Here is a 22,128-nt window from a genome sequence, read left to right as displayed (position 1 = left end):
CCTGCCCACGAGGGCTCACAATCTACAAGGGATGGGTGAAGATACAGTAGGTGAGGATAGAGCTAGTCGTGCAGTGGTTTGGTCGATCGGTGGTTACTGCAGGTTGTAGGCTTGCCAGAAGAGGTAGGTCTTAAGGTTCTTTTTGAAGGTTTCGATGGTAGGTGAGAGTCTGATATGTTGTGGTAGAGAGTTCCAGAGTAGGGGTGATGCGCGAGAGAAATCTTGTATGCGATTGTGGGAAGAGGAGATAAGAGGGGAGTAGAGAAGAAGATCTTGTGAGGATCGGAGGTTGCATGCAGGAAAGTAACGGGAGACGAGGTCACAGATGTATGGAGGAGACAGGTTGTGGATGGCTTTGTATGTCATGGTTAGGCTTTTGTACTGGAGTCTCGGGGTAATGGGGAGCCAGTGAAGGGATGGACAGAGGGGAGAGGCCGAGGAATAGTGGGGGGACAGGTGGATTAGTCGGGCAGCAGAGTTTAGAATAGATTGGATGGGTGCGAGAGTGTTAGAGGGGAGGCCACAGAGCAGGAGGTTACAGTAGTCGAGGCGGGAGATGATGAGGACATGGACTAGGGTTTTTGCAGATTCTTGGTTTAGAAATGTACGGATCCATGAATTATTTTTAAGTTGAAGGCAGCAGGAAGTGTAAAGGGCTTGGATATGTGGTTTGAAGGAGAGATCAGTATCAAGGATTACCCCGAGACAGCGAGCTTGTGGGACTGGGGAGAGTGGGCATCCGTTTACTGTAATGGATAGGTTCGTTGGGGGAGGTCGCGTGAGATGGGGGAAAGTCAATGAATTCTGTTTTGTCCATGTTAAGTTTTAGAAATCTAGCGGAGAAGAAGGATGATATAGCGGATAGACATTGAGGGATTCTGGTTAGTAGGGTGGTGATATCTGGTCCAGAGATGTAGATCTGTGTGTCATCAGCATAGAGATGATACTGAAAACCGTGAGATTCTATGAGCTGTCCCAGGCCAAAAGTATAAATGGAGAAGAGCAGGGGCCCTAGAACTGAACTTTGCGGGACTCCGATAGATAGGGGGCGAAGTGAGGAGGTAGTGTGTGAATGGGAGACGCTGAATGTTCGGTCAGTTAGGTATGACGAGATCCAGGATAGGGCCAAGTCTGTGATGCCAAGGGATGAGAGGGTCTGTAGTAATAGGGAATGGTCCACTGAGTGAAAGGCAGAGAACAGGTCCAGGAGGAGGAGGATAGAGTAGTGTCGCTTGCTCTTGGCGGTTAATAGGTCATTGGTGACCTTAGTTAGGGCAGTTTCAGTGGAGTGGTGTGACCGGAAGCCTGATTGTAAGCGGTCGAAAAGGGAGCAGGAAGATAGTTGGGAGGACAGTTCAAGATGGACTTGTTGTTCCAGTAGTTTTGAGGCATAGGGGAGAAGTGATATAGGGCAATAGCAAGATACAGAGGATGGGTTAAGAGAGGGCTTTTTAAGGATAGGTGTGATTGAGCCATGTTTAAAGCTTGAGGGGAATACACCAGTTGTTAGTGATAGGTTGAAAAGATGGGTTAGAGTTGGGATGAAGACTGGCGAGGTTTGGGATGAAGTGGGAAGGGATCGGGTCAAGTGCACAGGTGGTGAGATGCGATCTTGAGAGTAGAGTGGAGAGTCGATCTTCTGTAATGGTGGAGAAGTTGGTTTTCGAGGTGGAGGGCTGGGTAGTTGGGAGGAAGGGCTCTGGGGTTGTCGACTAAAACTGTCTCTGATGTTCTCAATCTTCTGCTTGAAAAATGAGGCAAAGTCTTCAGCTGAGATGAGTGTGGGAGGGAGGAGGTGCTGGGGGACGGAGAAGAGAGTTGAAGGAGTTGAATAACTGTTTAGGGTTGTGAGACAGGGAGGATATGAGAGATGAGAAGTAGGTTTGTTTAGCTGTGGCGAGTGTGGTCTTGAAAGTAGTGAGGGACTGTTTGAATGCGATGAAGTGCTCGTTGGAGTGGGATTTTTTCCATCTCCGCTCTGCAGCCCTGAAAGCCTCTGTTCTTTGGTCAGGTTGGTGTGCCAGGGCTGTCTGTTGATTTTGCGAGCTTTGGTATGTGTGAGAGGGGCAAGAGATTCAAAAGCTGCAGCTATTGTGGAGTTATATAGAGCGGCAGCATCATCCGCATTGTGTAGGGAACTTATGTCTGTGAGAGGGAGGAGGGATTCAGAGAGTGAATGTAGATCAAGGTGTTTAAGATTTCTGCGAGGGTCTGCAAGTTTGTGGGGTGGGGATTGTTGCAAGGAGTGGAGAGGGAAGAGAATGTGAGTAATTGTCGTCAGAAAGGGGAAGAGGCGAGTTAGAGAGGTTAGATAGGGAGCAGAGGCGGGTGAAGATGAGGTCCAATGTGTGACCATCTTTGTGAGTGGCTGCAGAAGACCATTGAGTGAGGCCGAAGGAGGAAGTGAGAGATAGAAGTTTAGTGGCAGCTGAGAGGGAAGTGTCAATGGGTATGTTGAAGTCGCCCATGGTTGAATAGAGCCTACGCCGCCCAAAGTTTCTGCTTACGATGTTGCCTCTATCACCAGCGCCACACGCAGAGTGTGTACTCGCCTAATGACAGAAGCAGACATTGCAGGAGCTGGTCCCAGGGAAAAAGTGATGTGTGCAATAAAAAAACATAAGTTTCCAACAATTAGTTAAAAAAAATGACTCTGCCCTTAAAATGGATATCATTATTAAATTGCTTCAAGGTATAGAAAAATATATTCTGAAAACGTATCCACTTCTTTGTCTAAAGATTTATTTGAAATATTTCTATTAACTTTTTGCAACTTTTTTAACATTAAAAATCAGGATGTCTGAAGCATGATGTATTATAAGTGATCAAGGACATGCAGATGAGTCTGCTGCTACTTTTCCTCAAATTTTCTTAAGAATCCAATTTCTCAAGATGCAAATTTTGTATATGGTCACAATATTATAGCAGATGTCCTTTCACTTCGCATCCCAACTACTGGGTGTGACAAATCACACATACATTATATATCATATACAGTGTACAAGAGAATATCAGACTCAGTTTGTCATCGCGCTCCACAAATCTCAGGATATGTCCAGCCAAGAGGAAAGTGTAAGGAAGGAGACATCTGTAATTTGCAGAAATACTAAACAAATGATGCTTGTCCGTAGATTATAAGAAAATCATGTAACATAAAGGAACGAGGTACATCGAATTCTGATATCTCCTTATTTGTTCTCAGATTGACTGCCTCAGCGTATTAAACCACCAAAGGCTTTGTGTCCTATTCAGCAGCTCCAGTGCACAGTCCAGCAATGCCCCTAGTGCCTGTGTTAGTCCCTGGTAAGAACCTTCATGTTTTTGTTGGATGTGACTTTTCGGTTATTCCGTTGGTATGTGCCTGATGATCCAGTAATCTCACTTTTATGGAACCAATGTGAATATAGAGAACCTGGCCATGATGAAACTGTCTATATACTTGAAAGCATAGCCATAGATGGGAATAACCTAGAATTAGTGGTGAGCGAGTGTACTCCTTGCTCGGGTTTTCCAGAGCACGCTCGGTTGACCTCCGAGTATTTGTTAGTGTTCGGAGATTGTTTTCATCACAGTAGCAGATTGATTTACAGCTATTAGCCAGGCTGAGTACATGTGGGGGTTGCCTGGTTGCTAGGTAATCTTCACATGTAATCAAGCTGGCTAATAGCTGTAAATAATGCTGCTGAGGCAATGAAAACGTAATCTCTGAGCAGTCATAAATACTCGGAGGTCACCCGAGCGTGCTCAGGAAAACCCGAGCAACGAGTATACTCGCTCATTACTAGCTAGAATCCTTTAGATAAATAGTGGAGTAATAGTAATATATAATATCTACCCTGAGTAATGACCAAGAAAATGCCAAGATAAATATGTTGAATGAAATAAATGCAAGGGCAGCATCAAGTACAGCACAAAGTATGCACACATATAAGAACCAAAGGTAACTGACAGTCTGTTGCATCCATTAATTGATCAACAACAAAGTTGCCAAAAACCTACAATAAAGACATAACCTGGTTACTTGGACGCTGTGAGCGACCATGAACAAATAAGATGGCAACACCCCATGAACATAACCAGAGTATGTGCAAACCAGAGGTCCAGGGGGCATGAGGAGCCCATCATGGCCAGGTTCTCTATATTCACATGAGTTCCATGGCAACTTTGGTGACAGCAAGTTCTTACAATATCTTTATTACATATATTAGCTTTTGAGATCATATTGGGTATTGCCACCCTCTGCATGAGGGTTGGCTCACAATATTTAATAATTGGGTCTCTGTCTTCATTTAAAGGCCTTTGGGAACCTTCATTTGTATGTATCTGTGGCTGCCACGGGCCTCTGGCAGCTTTTTATATGAAATTTAGTTATACCATGTGCCTCATTTGATATTGTTGCTGCATTTATTCCAACAGCGCTTTTTTTTCAAGTATTTATGCTGTAACATAGGAGGACACTATATATAATCTTTGTTACCTCTCTTATTAATACTATTTCTGTGTATCATCTTAGATTACTACATCATAATCAGATATATTGATATTTTCACCATTGCCAGGCCTTATTCATATAATAATATTTTGGTAACACAGCTCAACCCCTAGATCACAGTGACCATTGCTATTGGAGTATGGGTTATTGATATCGGCACTATTTGATCTGTTAATTGACTGTATGCATTAGGTGCTCTCAAGTCCAGGGGATTAACCTCAGCATGGGGTATGTTTGACGTGTTTTTAGATGTTTTTAATTTTTTGGTGTTGTGTGAACTCTAATAAAATTGGTCATTTTGTATATTTAATTGGTGGTCACTGGAATATAGTGTGTTTCTTGTAATTTTCTGGTATTCTTAGATGACGCAAATGACAGCATGACAAGCAACGGATGTTCGGGCCCCCCATTCATCCGAACATCCACTGATTCGCCCATCACTAGTTTGGAGGAATAACTATGGTTGAACCATCATTGATAGATATCTGATTTGATTTACAAATCAGATTCTCAGCCTTTCCACATGCAGTGCATTGCTGGACTTTACAACTTATGATCTAGGCAGAGGGTGGCCCGACAAGGGTTTATAATAAGCAGACCAGTTACATATTTACATATAAGTGTGTGTATACTCAGTGTATATGAGCTGGCTAAGCTGGATCACCTATATCATGTGGTGCCTTTATCTGTCCTTTGTCACTTTATTATGTTTTTCACATTTGTAGTCAGAAGGTGCTAGAATTGTAATACAACCAAGCAGTGTTTATTGACTCCTACCACTCACACCATCAGATTGTGAAAGAGCTGTAATGACCGAAATCTCTGGTGATCGATGTTAGGGGACATTTAGAAAGATTAGAGTTGCTGAGTGTAGCTGTCGCCCACAGCAGCCATCATGTTACAGCTTTCTTTCATAGGGCTCTTTGTGACCCATGTGGTTGTTTTCTGCAGCTGCTCCATTATTTCTTTGCATGTAAGTCGGTGGATTCCTATAAATGGCTATTGTAGGGTTTCAGCTCTCTGGTAGCTACTTGGATACGCACAATCACAAGGTTTTAGTACCACGGCATAAAGTTTATTGCCCATCATAAATTTTACAACTCCAAAATGAAAGCAACCTTTCTCCAGTACAAGTGAATAACCTACACAGTCCTTTCTTCAGGCACAATAAAACAAGATAAGTGTAGGAGTCTCTAGGTAGTAAGAGAAAAGGCTACCTGTAAACACGTGCCCACTCCAATGTATACAAATATATAACAACTTATACTAGACCGTAACACAGCAAGCAATATGAATATAAAATAATTAAAAGATATGCAATGGGATCCCAGACCTGAATACCCAAAAAAGTGCATTATAGGATTATGTACAAGAATCATAATGTCATACCATGAATATGTATCCAAACGTAATTCACACAAAAATAGCAACCTAGGAAACTTCCATAATCAGTTACAGGTAGGATGAACCCCCTGATAATATAAATATCAACACCTAATAGCCTGAATGGTTTGGAGGAGTAACCTGGAAGTCAAAAGCTGTCGTGGTCAACAAGGTAGACGATGTATATAAAAGCTACAAATAACCTAAAAGAAGAGTAAGGTTTGTATAAGGGGGCTAATAACAAAGAAACAAGAGTCCCATCTTATGCACATGGTTGTGCATATGAGGTATGGCAGGCCACAACCAGGAGGGCATACCTGAAAGAGAAAATGCACCTAACAAACCATGAGTGTGATAAAGGGTACAGACGAAGATGGAAAACTGTCTGACAGATCTATCAGTCTCACCAATCTCCGTATTGCAGGCTGTTTAACACAGTTTAAACCAGGGCTGTGGAGTTGGTAAGCCAGAGTTGCGACTCCGACTCCTGGATTTTATCAGGTTCCGACTCCGGCTCCTTCATAAATGGCCAATTCGTAACAATAAATTTACTGTTGTCAAATATTAACATCGTGCTTATTCAGTTTCTCACCATCCTATAAGTAATCAGACCACTTAGAGTAAAAACTATATTTATTAGAATACAATTAGAATATAGCAAATAACTTTTATAAACTTTTCTAAAGTCTTGTAAGTAAATATGCAATAAACACTGCTATGCAGTTAATAAGAGCATCTAGTTTAGAGGAGGAGCTTTACTACTAAGAATTTGCAATACATTTTCACTTTCAGTTTCATACATTGTAAGTAGGGGGTCGGGGCAGCATGAAGTTAACCAAGTATAAGATTAGATAAGGGCAGTGGAGAACAGTGACACACAAGAAGTAAGAAATGTCTCTATCTCCAGCAGAACTGCTTATCACTGTTGTTCATAGTTTGATAGAACATATATATTTGAGTAACATTTATAAAATTCATATGAAAGTTCAATTATGAAATATTAATACATTTTTTCTAAAGCTGGAGTCGGTACATTTCTACCGACTCCGACTCCAACCAAAACTAACTCCGACTCCGACTCCACAGCCCTGGTTTAAACCAGACGCCAAAGGCGCACCCCTGTTCCTGCCCAAACTCCACACTGCTGAGCTGACCCAGCTGCTGTGATTAGGCCTGCAAGCCCCGGGCTGGATTATAGGAATGACCTTTTTCATCCAGACTTAGTTGATTGCTCCTATATCCTGGACCCAAAATCCAGTCAAGTTAAAACTCTCTCAGTAAACTATCGTTACTGGTACTGACTTTACATTAACGAGGCCAACCACCTCAGTAGCACATATCTGCCCTTCAGGACCTTACCCCTTGCTTTCTTAGGCTACTTTCACACATAAGGTTTTTGCCATCAGGCACAATCCGGCAAATTAAAAAAACGGATCAGTTTTTTTTCCGCCAGGTCCGTTTTTTGCTCATAGAGTTGTATTAGTGCTGGATTGCGATGGATGGCCTAAGGTTTCATCCGTTTTTTTGCCGGATCCGTCCAAAATTAGTTTTCCAGCTGCCGGAGAAAAAGCAGAGAGGAATGTTTTTTCTGTCCAGTGAAAAAACGCACAGTGACGGTTTCCGGAGATAAATGGATGAAACATGAGGTGAAATGAGTTAATCTGGCTACCGATTCCGTTTTTTTTACGCTGAGCACGCCCCGTAGCTGCATTTTCCATTCTGGATCTCTCTTACTCACATTCTCTCTCTCTTTCTCTCCCTCTCTCACACGAACAGAAAGTCCAAATTTTATCCTGGATTTAAAAAAAAAAAACCTGATCCAGCAAAAAAAACAAAAAAAAACTGATCCGTCGCATCAGTTTTTCACAATTTTGTTTGGATACGTTTTTTTTGCTAAATTTGCCGGATTGTGCCGGACGGTAAAAAACTGATGTGTGAAAGTAGCCTTACACTGTTTTGTTGTTTGATTCTTTAAAGCGACTTTCATCACAGAATAGCTGTTCAAACCAAGTACAGGCACTCGGTGGACCTTTCTCATGGCCATACATTTAAAGGGAAATTTTCACCAGGTCTTTTTGCTTCTAGACTATACCCATCACCTTTAAGATCATAAGAATGAAGATCCTGCGACCCCTTTATATCTTCCGATGAAGGGTTTTATACTTGTCCCGTGCTGAATGTAAATGGCGCTGTCCGTTCCAATAGGTGTTTCTAGATTATGCTCAATGACACCCCGATCCCTTCAAACACCGCATCTTGTAGCAACCCCATTCTTGTGATTTTAAAGGTAATGGGCATATTTTATAAACGAAAAAGCGGTGACTGGTTCCTTTTAAGCCTACCTTCCCACCTACTTGTTTTTCATCTATTTCTGCCCTTCTCTCCCTCTATAAAGCCAGAGCTGTCAATCAAAGAAGGGGGCTGAGGTAGATGGAAAACAAACGAGGGTGCACGGAGCTTCTGTACTTAGTTTGAACAATCACTCTGTGTGGTCAGACACCCTTTAACCACTAGACAGTTAATTAGCACAAATTTCTTCCCTTTTTAATGCTAAAGTTTATAAAAATAAAGAGGGAAATGCCACTCCCCTAATAACAAATTTGGTGTATTTTGACCTGCTAAGTAAGGAGCAGGCAAAGATTGTGTTAAAAATGCGTGCTGTCTTTACTGAATGTATTTATAGGTGCGATCCACTATATTCTTATTTTACCACATGTGTTGGGAACATGATTTTATGGCATTTATGAATTTATAACAGGTTCTCCTCCTTCCTCACAATGGCTGCTGGTGGAGGCGCTTGTGACCAGACCTGTCCATCAGTCTCTGCTGATAGTAAAACTACTTTCCCATGTACAACCTCTTTTAGTAGGAGGTGGTTATTGGATAGATCTGGTCACATGGTTGTCCAGCAGCAGCCATTTTGAGAACAGACCAGCTGTGCAGTCTGTGTGGAATGTTGTACTAAGACGCTCAGGAAAAGAACCTGTAATACTTGTACTGTGTATTAGTAAGCGCCACAAATCATGTCATCATCACATTTGTTACATTAGAGCTAGTGGACAACCCTTTTAATAAAGTGACCACAGCCTACAGGCTTTTCTAATGTGACTAGTCTGCTGGGGTCAGACTCTAGACCACAACTGTAGTGTTGTTCTGTAGATGTTTGTAGAGTATGGCGTGTGCTGTCCTGAGAAAGAGCTGCTCAATCTGTTGGTTCTTCTTCCTTTCCTTTGTACACAGGATTGTCACAATGGAGTTTTATGGTAAGAATGATCTGACGTTGGGCGTTTTCCTGGAAAGATACTGCTTCAGGTGAGCCGATGTTACCTGTGGCCCCTGTACACGATCTCATACATCAGTCCGTTCACTGCACAACACCTTTTTACACTTTGTATAGCTCTGCTGTGTGTGTGTTATGTGATGATGGATTTCCTATGAATTACTTGTACTAGCATTGTCCTCTTGTATATAGCTAGGTATGCACTGTCGAACTGTGCTACCAAAGGCCCACTAGTAACATTGACTCTGGGGGTCCACGGCTGCAAAGGGTCCCACCAGGCAGTCGCTTGTTCTCCTGCGGACCTCTCTGACCCTGTATGACTGTATAATGTACTTCTTCTTAATGTATTATGTCATGTGCCTCAGGTGGTTGGTGCTAATGACGTAGCTGATCGGGCAGGCACTGCCATTGATCAGGCACAATTACCGGAGGGAGAATGGCAGTAATACATAGCCCGCTCCTGACCAAGCGTGATCACTACACTGTACACAAGATAAGTGGGCCCACTTGTCACTGTGTTCACTAGGTATCATTATGTAGACCACCTGAGACCAGGTAAAGTTTTATATAGTTTTGTGTAAGTAGTGTCCACCTAGCAGGCACCCCCATGTGCTTCTCTGCCAGTATAGTAATAGAACAGTTCTATTTTAGAGAGGCCCATATAAAAGTGAATTAGAACACTGATGTGGACCTGAAGCTCCATCTCCTGAGGATGGCTTCTTTGCTCTAAGTCAGTGTTCCCCCAACTTCGGGGTTCAAGAGCCACCAACGGGTCATGTTTTCAGTATTTCCTTAGTATTGCACAGGTGATAATGTCATCACCTGCACAGGCAATAATTCCATCACCTGTGCAATACTGAAAACATGACCTGTTGGTAGCTCTTGAGGACCGGAGTTGGGGAACACTGCGTCTAAGTATAACATGCTGCATTGTGATGGTTTACACATTATTACATATTCGCATTAATGCATTTATCTCTGATTAATTTTTCATCATCACAGAGGACATTATATATTTTGATAATTGTTGATATGTGCTCTTCTACAGACCTTCGTATCAGTGTCCCAGTGTATTCTGTGACACACCAATGGTGCACCACATAAGACGTTTTGTTCATGGAAATGGCTGTGTTCAGATCATACTAAAAGAGCTGGACTCTCCTGTTCCTGGTTACCAGCACACCATCCTTACTTACTCCTGGTGTAGGATCTGCCAACAGGTATTTTTAACCAACTCTCAATATGTGTGTTTGGGGGCTGCTCTCATAATTTTAATATTTTGATAGGACCACTACAAACTGAAAGATTCATGATATGTGCCGATTGGGTGACAGGGCAGGAGGCAGGTGTGATATACTCTAACACATTTTCTTTTAGTTGACCTGTACTGCAAATGACTTTCAATGCCTACTCCCTCCGTCTCAGGTTTTAGCTGCTGTTTTTTTTTTTTTTTTTTCCAGATTTGCTGCACATTCATGCAGTCATTGCTCTCTATCCATATCAGTCCCTCTCTCCTCCCCTCTCTCATGTACATCTCACTTTCTCTATTCACATTGTTTAAACCATTATCTTCCACTGCGAAAAATGGGAAACACACACTGGACCATCTGGTGACTCCTTCCATTTTATTATTTCTAGCTGCAAGTGCATATCTTCTTCTGTCAATTATAACTGTACCCCTATTTCAACACTCTGCTACATTGACGACTGTGAACTTTCATATTATCTTAGCCTACTGTCTCTCACTAAAACCTGGATTCAATGGTTGAATACCATTTCTACTGCTCTCTTGTGTGATGAGTTACACTTTTCACATACCCACACATCTTAGAACAGACCCTCCCTCATATACAGGAATTATTTATCAATTTTAATTATTTTTGATAAAAATATTACCTTTTAATTTGTATATTGTGGCATATTGCCTTTTATGATAATAAAATAATTTGACTTAATTGATTGATTTATTTATTTAGTAAATATTTTTTTGGGTATTTATAAGATGGTAGTGTTGGCCTGCTTCTTTCTGCACAATGTACTTTGAAGAGAATCTGTCATTAGGACCACCCCTACTAAGTTGTCTATCTGGAGATATACAGTGACTTGCAAAAGTATTCACCCCCTTTGGCTTTTTATTTATTTTGTTACATTACAACCTGTGTTTAAATATTTTGTAATGTGATTTGTGTGTGATGCATCAGCACTAAATAGTCTAAGTTGGTGAAGTGTGAAAAAATATGCATTAATTAAATTTATGGGATCACATAAGTAAAAATTGGCATGTGCATATGTATTCAACCCTTTTGCTATGACGCCCCTTAAAATTTGTGGTGCTAGCAATTACCTTCATAAGTCACATGCTTAGTGAAAGGAAGTCCACCTGTGTGCAATCTATCACATGGTCCGTCAGTGTACACTTTTTCTGAAAGGCCATTGAGGCTGCAACACAATTAATCAAGAGGCACTACTAACCAAACACCTCCATGAAGACCAAGGAGATTTTCAAATGTCAGGTACAAAGTTCTTGAGAAGTGCAAGTCAGGGTTGGGTTCTAAAAAAATAAATAAATGCAAATTATTATCCCAATCTCTGATGATCCCTTTGAGCACCATCAAATCCATTATCATCAAATAAAAAGAACATGGTACCACAACAAGCCTGCCAAGCGAGGGCTGCTCACCAAAACTCTCTGTCCGAGCAAGGAGGGTCTTGTCCATCTAGTGACAAATCCGTCCAGTGGGTGCATTAGAGGGCGAGGCCTCACTCCATACAAGTGTATGGAGAGCGAGGCCGTGTCCACTGGTCGGGGGTATGTATAACCCATACATAGCCTCCAGTCCCTATTCTTAAACTGGCGAATCCCCGCAGCGCACAGTGTGTACGCTAGGGGATTCATAAGTCTGCAGTCGCATGGAGTGACTGCAGACTTATCGTTATTGACTGGACAGCCCCTTTATTCAGAGAGGCAGCACAGAGACCAAATGTAACCCTGATGGAGCGGCAGAGTTCCTAAGCAGAGACTGGAGCATTTGTCCATATGACCACAATCAGCCGGATGCTGGTTACACACACACACACACACACACACACACACACACACACACACACACACACACACACACACACACACACACACACACACACACACACACACACTGTAAAGCTCGGTTTGAGTTTGTCAAAATACGTATGGGAGGAAGGTGATGTGGTCAGATGAGCGAAAAATAGAAGTTTTTGGCCACTAAGGTTAACGCTTTGTCTGGGTCCAAACCAATCCAGCTCCTCACCTTAAGAACAACGTCACAGTGAAACATGGTGGTGTCAGCATCATGCTGTGGGGGTGGTTTTCGGCAGCAGGTTTCAGGGAAGATGGTGCAAAATACAGAGATATTCTTGAGCAAAACCTGTTTGGTAGTGATTTGAGACTGGAACGGAGGTTCACCTTCCAACAAGATAATGAATAATACTAAAGCAGCACTGAAGTGGTTTAATCCCTTCATGAAAAAAGTACGGTATTTTCGTTTTTGCGTTTTCGGTTTTTGCTCCCCTGCTTCCTTGGGCCATATTGGCTGAAAAAAAAGTTATGGCTATCGGAGGACTTGTTTTTCTCCTTCGCCTCATTGGGGGACATAGACCATGGGTTGTATGCTGCTTGCTACTAGGAGGCTGACACTAAGGCCTCTTTCACACATCTGTTTTTCAGAATCAGTCACAAGAGAGCATGCTCTGTTTTGAAAAATCAGAATCGGTCACTGGATTCCGTCTTCTGACGGACAGCGACGAATCCTGCGCTCATAGGCTTCTATTATACCCAACGCTGACTTACCTGCCACCCGGTAAATAAATATTGTTCCAATAAATACATTTCTTTATCTAAATAAAAAAACAATAAAAGTACACATATTTAGTATCGCCGCATCCTTAACGACACGACCTATAAAACTGTCCCACTAGTTAACCCCTTCAGTGAAGACCGTAAAAAAAGGCAAAAAACAACGCTTTATCATCATACCGCCAAACAAAGTGGAATAACACGCGATCAAAAAGACGGATATAAATAACCATGGTAAAGCTGAAAACATCATATTGTCCTGCAAAAAACGAGCCGCCATACAGCATCATCAGCAAAAAATAAAAAAGTTATAGTCCTCAGAATAAAGCGATGCAAAAATATTTTTTATATAAAAGTTTTTATCATATAAAAATGCCAAAACATAAAAAAAAGATATAAATGAGGTATCGCTGTAATTGTACTGACCCGAAGAATAAAACTGCTTTATCAATTTTACCAAACGCGGAACGGTATAAAGGCCTCCCCCAAAAGAAATTCATGAATAGCTGGTTTTTGTTCATTCTACCTCACAAAAATCGGAATAAAAAGCGATCAAAAAATGTTACGTGCCTGATAATGTTACCAATAAAAATGTCTACTTGTCCCGCAAAAAACAAGACCTCACATGACTCTGTGGACCAAAATATGGAAAAATTATAGCTCTCAAAATGTGGAGACGTAAAAACTATTTTTTTGCAATAAAAAGCGTCTTTTAGTGTGTGACGGCTGCCAATCATAAAAATCCGCTAAATAACCCACTAAAAAATTATATCATACCCCCTTCATCACCCTCTTAGTTAGGGAAAAATAATAACATTTTAAAAAATGTATTCATTTCCATTTTCCCATTAGGGTTGGGGCTAAAATTATGGTTAGGATTACATTTATGGTTGGGATTAGGGTTAGGGGTGTGGTTAGGGTTATGGTTGGGATTTGGGTTAGGGGTGTGTCAGGGCTAGGGTTTCAGTAAGAATTGCGGGGTTTCCACAGTTTAGGCACATCAGGGGCTCTCCAAACGCGACATGGCATCCGATCTTAATTCCAGCCAATTCTGTGTTGAAAAAGTAAAACAGTGCTCCTTCCCTTCCGAGCTCTCCTGTGCGCCCAAACAGGGATTTACCCCAACATATTTGGTATCAGCGTAACATCAATTTTCAAACATCAATTTTACATTGCAAAGTCAAACGGCGCTCCTCCCCTTCCGAGCTCTCCCATGTGCCCAGGGCCGTATTTAGAGTTTCTGCTGCCCTAGGCACTTTCAGTGCTGCCTCCCCCTTTGGTGAGTATAACACTATCGGCAGTGACTTTACCATAAATCGCTGATGTGAAAGTAGCCTTTAGCAGCAGATCCGGCAGTTTTTCCGCTTCTGCCGCGTAACAGATCACTTACAGCAACACTGCGTTCGGCCTCATTCATTCCCTACGGGACTTGAACACATGTGCGGCACTTGCGGTTTTTCAGCAATACGGCAAATGCAGTACTTGCAGCAATGGAAAAAAAGCGCTGCTAGCAGTGGTTTTTTGTCTCACCGCAAGTGCAAAATCTCAAGTGCCGCACATGTCCGCAAGTAGCCATCACTACATGTCCCTGCACCTTACTAGCTCATCACTAACCTTCCCTCTCTGACCTAAAACTACACTATAAAGCTTTAGAAAAACAATGTATTAACTGACATATTCCTACGATAATGAGGGCTCCAGGCTACGGTGTAGACTGGGACGGGCACTCTCCGGGTCTCCATCCTCTCTCTCTGTGCACACCCTCAGGCCCTGCCTCACTGCCTGTGCTGCACTGTGCACAGACATCCCTCCCCCGGACCCGGTAATCACCGCGCACAGTAGCATACCTGTAGAGCTGTTCCTAGGTTTTCTGGAACCAGGGGCAAGAATTCAGTTTGGCGCCGCTCCAGGACATATGTGATTTGTTCACTTAGTCATGTACCCACGAGCTCCTCTCCCTAAGGCTAGGGTCACATTGCGTTAGTGCAATCCGTTTAGCGCTAGCGGATTGCGCTAACGCAATGTTTTCTATGGGGCTGCGGTCGGGGTCGCGGTAACGTCCCCGCTATCGCAGATCCCCGATCTGCGAGAGCGGGAAACGGACCGCGGGCGCGCCTCGGACGCTGCAAGCAGCGTCCGCGGCGCGCCAGGAATCACCGGCGCGTCGCTAGCGCGTGCCGAACATGGCACGCGCTAGTGAAGCGCGTTCCCATTGCCTTCAATGGGCGCGTTAACGGACGCGTTGCACGGCGTTAATTTCGCCGTGCAACGTTGTCCGTTAAACGCGGTCCCATAACGCAATGGGAACCCAGCATAAGGCCGGCCTCACACTAGCGAGTTTTACGGACATATGAGAGGTGCAGAAAATACGAATTGCATACGGTACAGTGATTCTCTATGGCCCAGCTCCTATCTGCCGTATTTTACTGATCCGTATTACACGGTCTTCTACCGCCGTAGAAAATCGCAGCATGTAGCGTTTGTCACCGTATTGCGCAAAAAATACGCCAATGAAAGTCTATGGGGGCGAGAAAAATACGGATTACACACGGGCCAACAGTGTGACTTGCGAGAAATACGCAGCGGTGTTCTACAGAAAAGCCGGCATTTCAGTGCGGTGTACAGTAAAATCACACTGACAGGTTAGAATAGAATAGCTAAGATAAATGTCTACGCATAGCAGAGGTGTGTGTATATATATATATATATATATATATATATATATATATATATGTGTATATATATGTATATATATATATATATATATATATATATATATATATATATATATATATATATATATATATATATATATATATATATATATACTAGCTATTGAACCCGTTCTACGCCCGGGTGGCGAGCATCTATACTGGTATATGGTCTTCATCCTGGTATGTGCTGCTCCATCCTGCGTCCCCATCCTGTCATGAGCTGCTCCATCCTGCGTCCCCATCCTGTCATGAGCTGCTCCATCCTGCGTCCCCATCCTGTCATGAGCTGCTCCATCCTGTGTCCCCATCCTGTCATGTGCTGCTCCATCCTGCGTCCCCATCCTGTCATGAGCTGCTCCATCCTGCGTCCCCATCCTGTCATGAGCTGCTCCATCCTGCGTCCCCATCCTGTCATGTGCTGCACCCATCCTGCACCCCCATTCTGACATGTGCTGCTCCAATCCTGCACACCCATTCTGACATGTGCTTACTCCATCCTGCGTCCCCATCCTGCCATGTGCTGCACCCATCCTGTGCCCCCATCCTGCCATGTGTTGCACCCATCCTGCGCCCCCATTCTGTCATGTGTTGCACCCATCCTGCGCCCCCATTCTGTCATGTGCTGCTCCCATCCTGCGCCCCCATTGTGACATGTGCTGCTCTCATCCTGCACCCCCATTCTGACATGTGCTGCACCCATCCTGCGCCTCCATTCTGACATGTTCTGCACCCATCCTGCGCCTACATTCTGTCATTTGCTGCTCCCATCCTGCGCCCCCATCCTGTCATGTGCTGCTCCCATCCTGTGCCTCTGTTCTGTCATGTGCTGCTCCCATCCTGCGCCCGTTCTGTCATGTGCTGCTTCCATCCTGCACCCCCGTTCTGTCATGTGCTGCCCTATTCTGTCATGTGCTGCTCCCATCCTGCGCCACCATTCTTTAATTTGCTTCTCCCATCCATATGTCCCATAAGCTGCTCCATTATGGTTGATGGCCCCCATAAGATGCTCCATAGTATATGCCCCGTACACTGCTCCATTATGGTTTATGGCCCCCATAAGATGCTCCATAGTGTATGCCCCCCGTACACTGCTCCATAAAGGTTTATGGCCCCCATAAGATGCACCATAGTGTATGCCCCCCGTACACTGCTCCATAAAGTTTGATGGCCCCCATAAGATGCTCCATAGTGTATGCCTCCGTACACTGCTCCATAAAGGTTTATGGCCCCCATAAGACGCTCCAGTGTGTATGCCCCCGTACACTGCTCCATTATGGTTTATGACCGCCATTAGATGCTCCATAGTGTATACCCCTCGTACACTGCTCCATAAAGGTTTATGGCCCCCATAAGATGCACCATAATGTATGCCTCCCGTACACTTCTCCATAAAGGTTGATGGCCCCCATAAGATGCTCCATAGTGTATGCCTCCGTACACTGCTCCATAAAGTTTTATGGCCCCCATAAGACGCTCCAGTGTGTATGCCCCCGTACACTGCTCCATAAAGGTTTATGGCCCCCATAAGACGCTCCAGTGTGTATGACCCCGTACACTGCTCCATTATGGTTGATGGCCCCATAAGATGCTCCATTGTATTATATGCCCCCCATAAGATGCTCCATTGTATTATATGCCCCCCATAAGATGCTCCATTGTATTATATGCCCCCCATAAGATGCTCCATTGTATTATATGCCCCGTATGCTGCTGCCATATATATATATAAAAAAAAAAATACCATACTCACCTATGGTCGCTGGGCGCCGAGTGCTGGGGGCCTGAGCAGGCGGGGACACCGGCGCGCTGTGGGGGTCAGGTGCCGGTATCACCGCTAGCTCAGGCCCCCAGCACTTGCTATACTCACCTGTCTGTCCCGTTCCACAGCTGCGCGCCGCCATCTTCCGGCTCCTCTGGCTGTGACTGTTCAGTCAGAGAGCGGCGCCGACGCGCATTAAGCGCGTCATCGCGCCCTCTGAACTGTGAACGTCACAGCAGAGGACCCGGGAAACGGAGCCGCACGCAGCGCTGGAACGGGGGACAGGTGAATATACTTACCCTCCTGGCGGTCCCTGACTCTCCGGTGGAGATCGCGGTGTGCGTTCAGTGTTTACGCATACCGCGATCTCCTGGGAGCGTCACTCTCTGGGGGCCAGACTGCGCCGGCGCATGCGCAGTCTATAAAGGCTTCGGACAGAGTGACGCTCCCAGCGTTATATTATAGATAGATATATATATATATATATATATATATATATATATCAGTGAGACACATATATGTATATATATTAATATTTCATACAGTGCTAGATAGGAGAAAAGCCGGTAATTCAATTGTCGGTTTTTCCTATCTCCTTCTCAAACCCGACATGATATGAGACATGGTTTACATACAGTAAACCATCTCATATCCCTTTTTTTTTTGCATATTCCACACTACTAATGTTAGTAGTGTGTATGTGCAAAATTTGGGTGCTCTAGCTATTAAATTAAAGGGTTAAATCACGGAAAAAATTGGCGTGGGCTCCCGCGCAATTTTCTTTGCCAGAGTGGTAAAGCCAGTGACTGAGGGCAGATATTAATAGCCTGAAGAGGGTCCATGGTTATTGCCGCCCCAGCCACCCCAGAAAAGGCACATCTGCAAGAAGGGTTAATGTCACCTTGCTATTGTAAGGTGACATTAAGTCAGATTAATAATGGAGAGGCGTCAATTATGACACCTATCCATTATTAATCCAATAGTATGAAATGGTTAAAAAAACACACACACATTATTACAAAGTATTTTAATGAAATAAATACACAGGTTGTTGTAATATTTTATTATACTTGTAATCCTGGCTGGGCCCTTACACTGTCCCTCCATGCTACGCCCCCACTACTCCGTTTCTATTCTGTGCTCACTCGCTTTTCTCCCCCCCATACTGTCTCCTCACACTATTCCACTTCCTCCTCATATTGTCTCCTCTCACTTCCCCCTGTTCACCATACTGTCTCCGCATATATTTACCTCCTCACTTTCTATACTGCCTGCTCACCTGACTCCCCATACTGTGTCTGCACACAACCCATCACCCTCACTCCCCGTACTCTGTCCACATACATTTTTCACATCGCTTCTCATACTGTGTCAACATACATTCCTCGTTCGCTCCCCATACTGTCTATACCCATCCCCATACTGTTTTCTCATACATGCCCCTCATTCCCCCAGTACTGTTTCTTCATACATGCCCCCCATTCCCCCAGTACTGTTTCCTCATACATGCCCCCCATTCCCCAGTACTGTTTCCTCATACATGCCCCTCATTCCCCCAGTACTGTTTCTTCATACATGCCCCCCATTCCCCCAGTACTGTTTCCTCATACATGCCCCCCATTCCCCAGTACTGTTTCCTCATACATGCCCCTCATTCCCCCAGTACTGTTTCCTCATACATGCCCCCCATTCCCCAGTACTGTTTCCTCATACATGCCCCCCATTCCCACAGTACTGTTTCCTCATACATGCCCCCATTCCCCAGTAGTTTCCTCATACATGCCCCCCATTCCCCTGTACTGTTTCCCCATCTCCCCCTTTGCTATTCATTTTGTGTCCTCAAATCTCACCCCACACATTAAAAAACCCCATCCCCACTCAAATTCTCCACACATAATAAATCCCCCCATCCCCCTGCACTGAATCTTCAGTGTCTTCAGCTCCACTGGGTAAGCTCATTGACTCGAGTATAAGCCGGGTATGCATTGTCCCCTCATTCCTATCCCGGTATGTGTGGTTCCGCCCGTCCTGTTCTTCTGTGTGGCTCCACCTGTTGTATGCATATGTCCCCTGTCCCATCTTGTATGCATGGCTCCCTCCTCCCATCCTGTATGCATGGCTCTGCTCTCCCCTCCTCACATCCATGTATGCGTGGCTCCTTTCCCCCCTCCTCCCATCCTTGTATGCGTGGCTCTGATCCCCCCTCCTCCCATCCTTGTATGTGTGGCTCCTCCCCCCTACTCCCATCTTTGCATGCGTGGCTCCGCTCCCCCCTCCCCGTGGCTCCGCCCCCCTCCTCCCATCTTTGTATGCATGGCTCTGTTCCCCCCCCTCCTCCCATCCTTGTATGCGTGGCTCTGCTCCCCCATCCTTGTATGCTTGGCTCCGCTCCCCCTCCTCCCATCTTTGTATGCGTGGCTTCGTTCCCCCCTCCTCCCATCCTTGTATGCTTGGCTCTGCTCCTCCATCCTCCCATCCTTGTATGCGTGGCTCCGCTCCCCCTCCTCCCATCCTTGTATGCATGGCTCTGCTCCTCCTCCTCCCATCCTTGTATATGTGGCTCTGCTCCCCCTTCCTCACATCCTTGTATGCGTCGCTCCGTTCCCCCCTCCTCCCATCCTTGTATGCGTGGCTCTGCTCCCCCTCCTCCCATCCTTGTATGCATGGCTCCACTCCCCCTCCTCCCATCTTTGTATGCGTGGCTCCGTTCCCCCCCCTCCTCCCATCCTTTATGCATGGCTCCGCTTCCTCCTCCTCCCATCCTTGCATGCGTGGCTCTGCTCCCCCCTCCCCGTGGCTCCGCCCTCCTCCTCCCATCTTTGTATGTGTGGCTCTGCTCCCCCATCCTTGTATGCTTGGCTCCGCTCCCCCTCCTCCCATCTTTGTATGCGTGGCTCCGTTCCCCCCTCCTCCCATCCTTGTATGCTTGGCTCTGCTCCTCAATCCTCCCATCCTTGTATGCATGGCTCCGCTCCCCCTCCTCCCATCCCTGTATGCGTGGCGCTGCTCCCCCTCCTCCCCTCTTTGTATGCGTGGCTCCGTTCCCCCCTCCCCTCTTTGTATGCGTGGCTCTGTTCCCCCCTCCTCCCATCCTTGTATGCGTGGCTCCGCTTCCCCCCTCCCATCCTTGCATGCGTGGCTCCTCTCCCCCCCTCCTCCCATCCTTGTATGCGTGGCTCCTCTCCCCCCTCCTCCCATCCTTGTATGCGTGGCTCCGTTCCCCCCCTCTTCTCCCCTCCCCTCCTTGTATGCGTGGCTCCGTTCCCGCCTTCCTCCCATCCTTGTATGCGTGTCTCCGCTTCCCCCCTTCCTCCTTCCCTTCCGAGCTCTGCCATGCCCCCAAACAGTGGTTTACCCCCACATATGGGGTATCAGCGTACTCAGGACAAATTGCACAACAACTTTTGGGTCCAGTTTTTTCTGTTACCCTTGGGAAAATAAAAAAAATTGGGGGCGAAAAGATCATTTTTGTGAAAAAATAAGATTTTTTATTTTTACGGCTCTACATTATAAACTTCTGTGAAACACTTGGTGGGTTAAAGTGCTCACCACACATCTAGATTATTTCCTTAGGGGGTCTACTTTCCAAAATGGTGTCACTTCTGGGGGGTTTCAATGTTTAGGCACATCAGTGGCTCTCCAAACGCAACATGGCGTCCCATCTCAATTCCAGTCAATTTTGCATTAAAAAGTCAAATGGCGCTCCTTCCCTTCCGAGCTCTGCCATGCACCCAAACAGTGGTGTACCCCCACATATGGGGTATCTGCGTACTCAGGACAAATTGGACAAGAACTTTTGGAGTTCACATTCTCCTGTTACCCTTGGTAAAATAAAACAAATTGGACCTGAAGTAAATTTTTTGTGAAAAAAGTTAAATGTTCATTTTTTTTTTAAACATTCCAAAAATTCCTGTGAAACACCCAAAGGGTCAGTAAGCTTCTTGAATGTGGTTTTGAGCACCTTGAGGGTTGCAGTTTTTAGAATGGTGTCACACTTGGTTATTTTCTATCATATAGACCCCTCAAGATGACTTCAAATGTGATGTGGTCCGTAAAAAAAATGGTGGTGTAAAAATTAGAAATTGCTGGTCAACTTCCCGACCTGTGACACAGCGTAGGCGTCATGAAAGTCGGTGCCAATCCAACTTGTGACGCATATGCTGTGTCACAGAATGATCGCGTCCCTGCAGATCCGGTGAAAGGGTTAACTCCCATTTCACCCGATCTGCAGGGACAGGGGGAGTGGTAGTTTAGCCCAGGGGGGGTGGCTTCACCCCCCCGTGGCTACGATCGCTCTGATTGGCTGTTGAAAGTGAAACTACCAATCAGAGCGATTTGTAATATTTCACCTATTATAACTGGTGAAATATTACAATCCAGCCATGGCCGATGCTGCAATATCATCGGCCATGGCTGGAAACACTGATGTGCCCCCACCCTACCCCACCGATCGCCCCCCCAAGCCACCGATCTGTCCTGTACACTGCTCCGACTCCCCTCCGTCCTGTGCTCCGCTCCCCCCGTGCTCTTGTCCGCTCACCCCCGTGCTCCAACCACCCCCCCTGCAGTCCGATCCACCCCCCCCTGCAGTCCGATGCACCGTCCGGTGCCCCAATCCACCCCCCCCGTGCTCCGATCCACCTCCCCGTGCTCCGATTTACCCCCCCG

General features: G+C 45.2%; 1 protein-coding gene across 2 annotated transcripts in view; it reads left to right on the top strand.

Moving 5' to 3' along the window:
- Positions 1 to 22,128, top strand: part of PIKFYVE (phosphoinositide kinase, FYVE-type zinc finger containing) — a 610,036-nt gene that overhangs the window by 265,666 nt on the left and 322,242 nt on the right. For both annotated transcript variants that reach the window (XM_069733753.1, XM_069733755.1), the window contains 3 exons: positions 3,203 to 3,303; positions 9,116 to 9,187; positions 10,204 to 10,375. In XM_069733753.1, coding sequence (XP_069589854.1) covers positions 3,203 to 3,303; positions 9,116 to 9,187; positions 10,204 to 10,375 — 345 coding nt within the window. The remainder of the gene's footprint in view (positions 1 to 3,202; positions 3,304 to 9,115; positions 9,188 to 10,203; positions 10,376 to 22,128) is intronic.

The sequence above is a fragment of the Ranitomeya imitator genome, chromosome 7 (assembly GCF_032444005.1).
Source record: "Ranitomeya imitator isolate aRanImi1 chromosome 7, aRanImi1.pri, whole genome shotgun sequence".
Classification (NCBI taxonomy): Eukaryota; Metazoa; Chordata; class Amphibia; order Anura; family Dendrobatidae; genus Ranitomeya; species Ranitomeya imitator.
The sequence above is the reverse complement of the archived record's forward strand: the minus strand, read 5'-3'. Positions and strand labels throughout refer to the sequence as shown.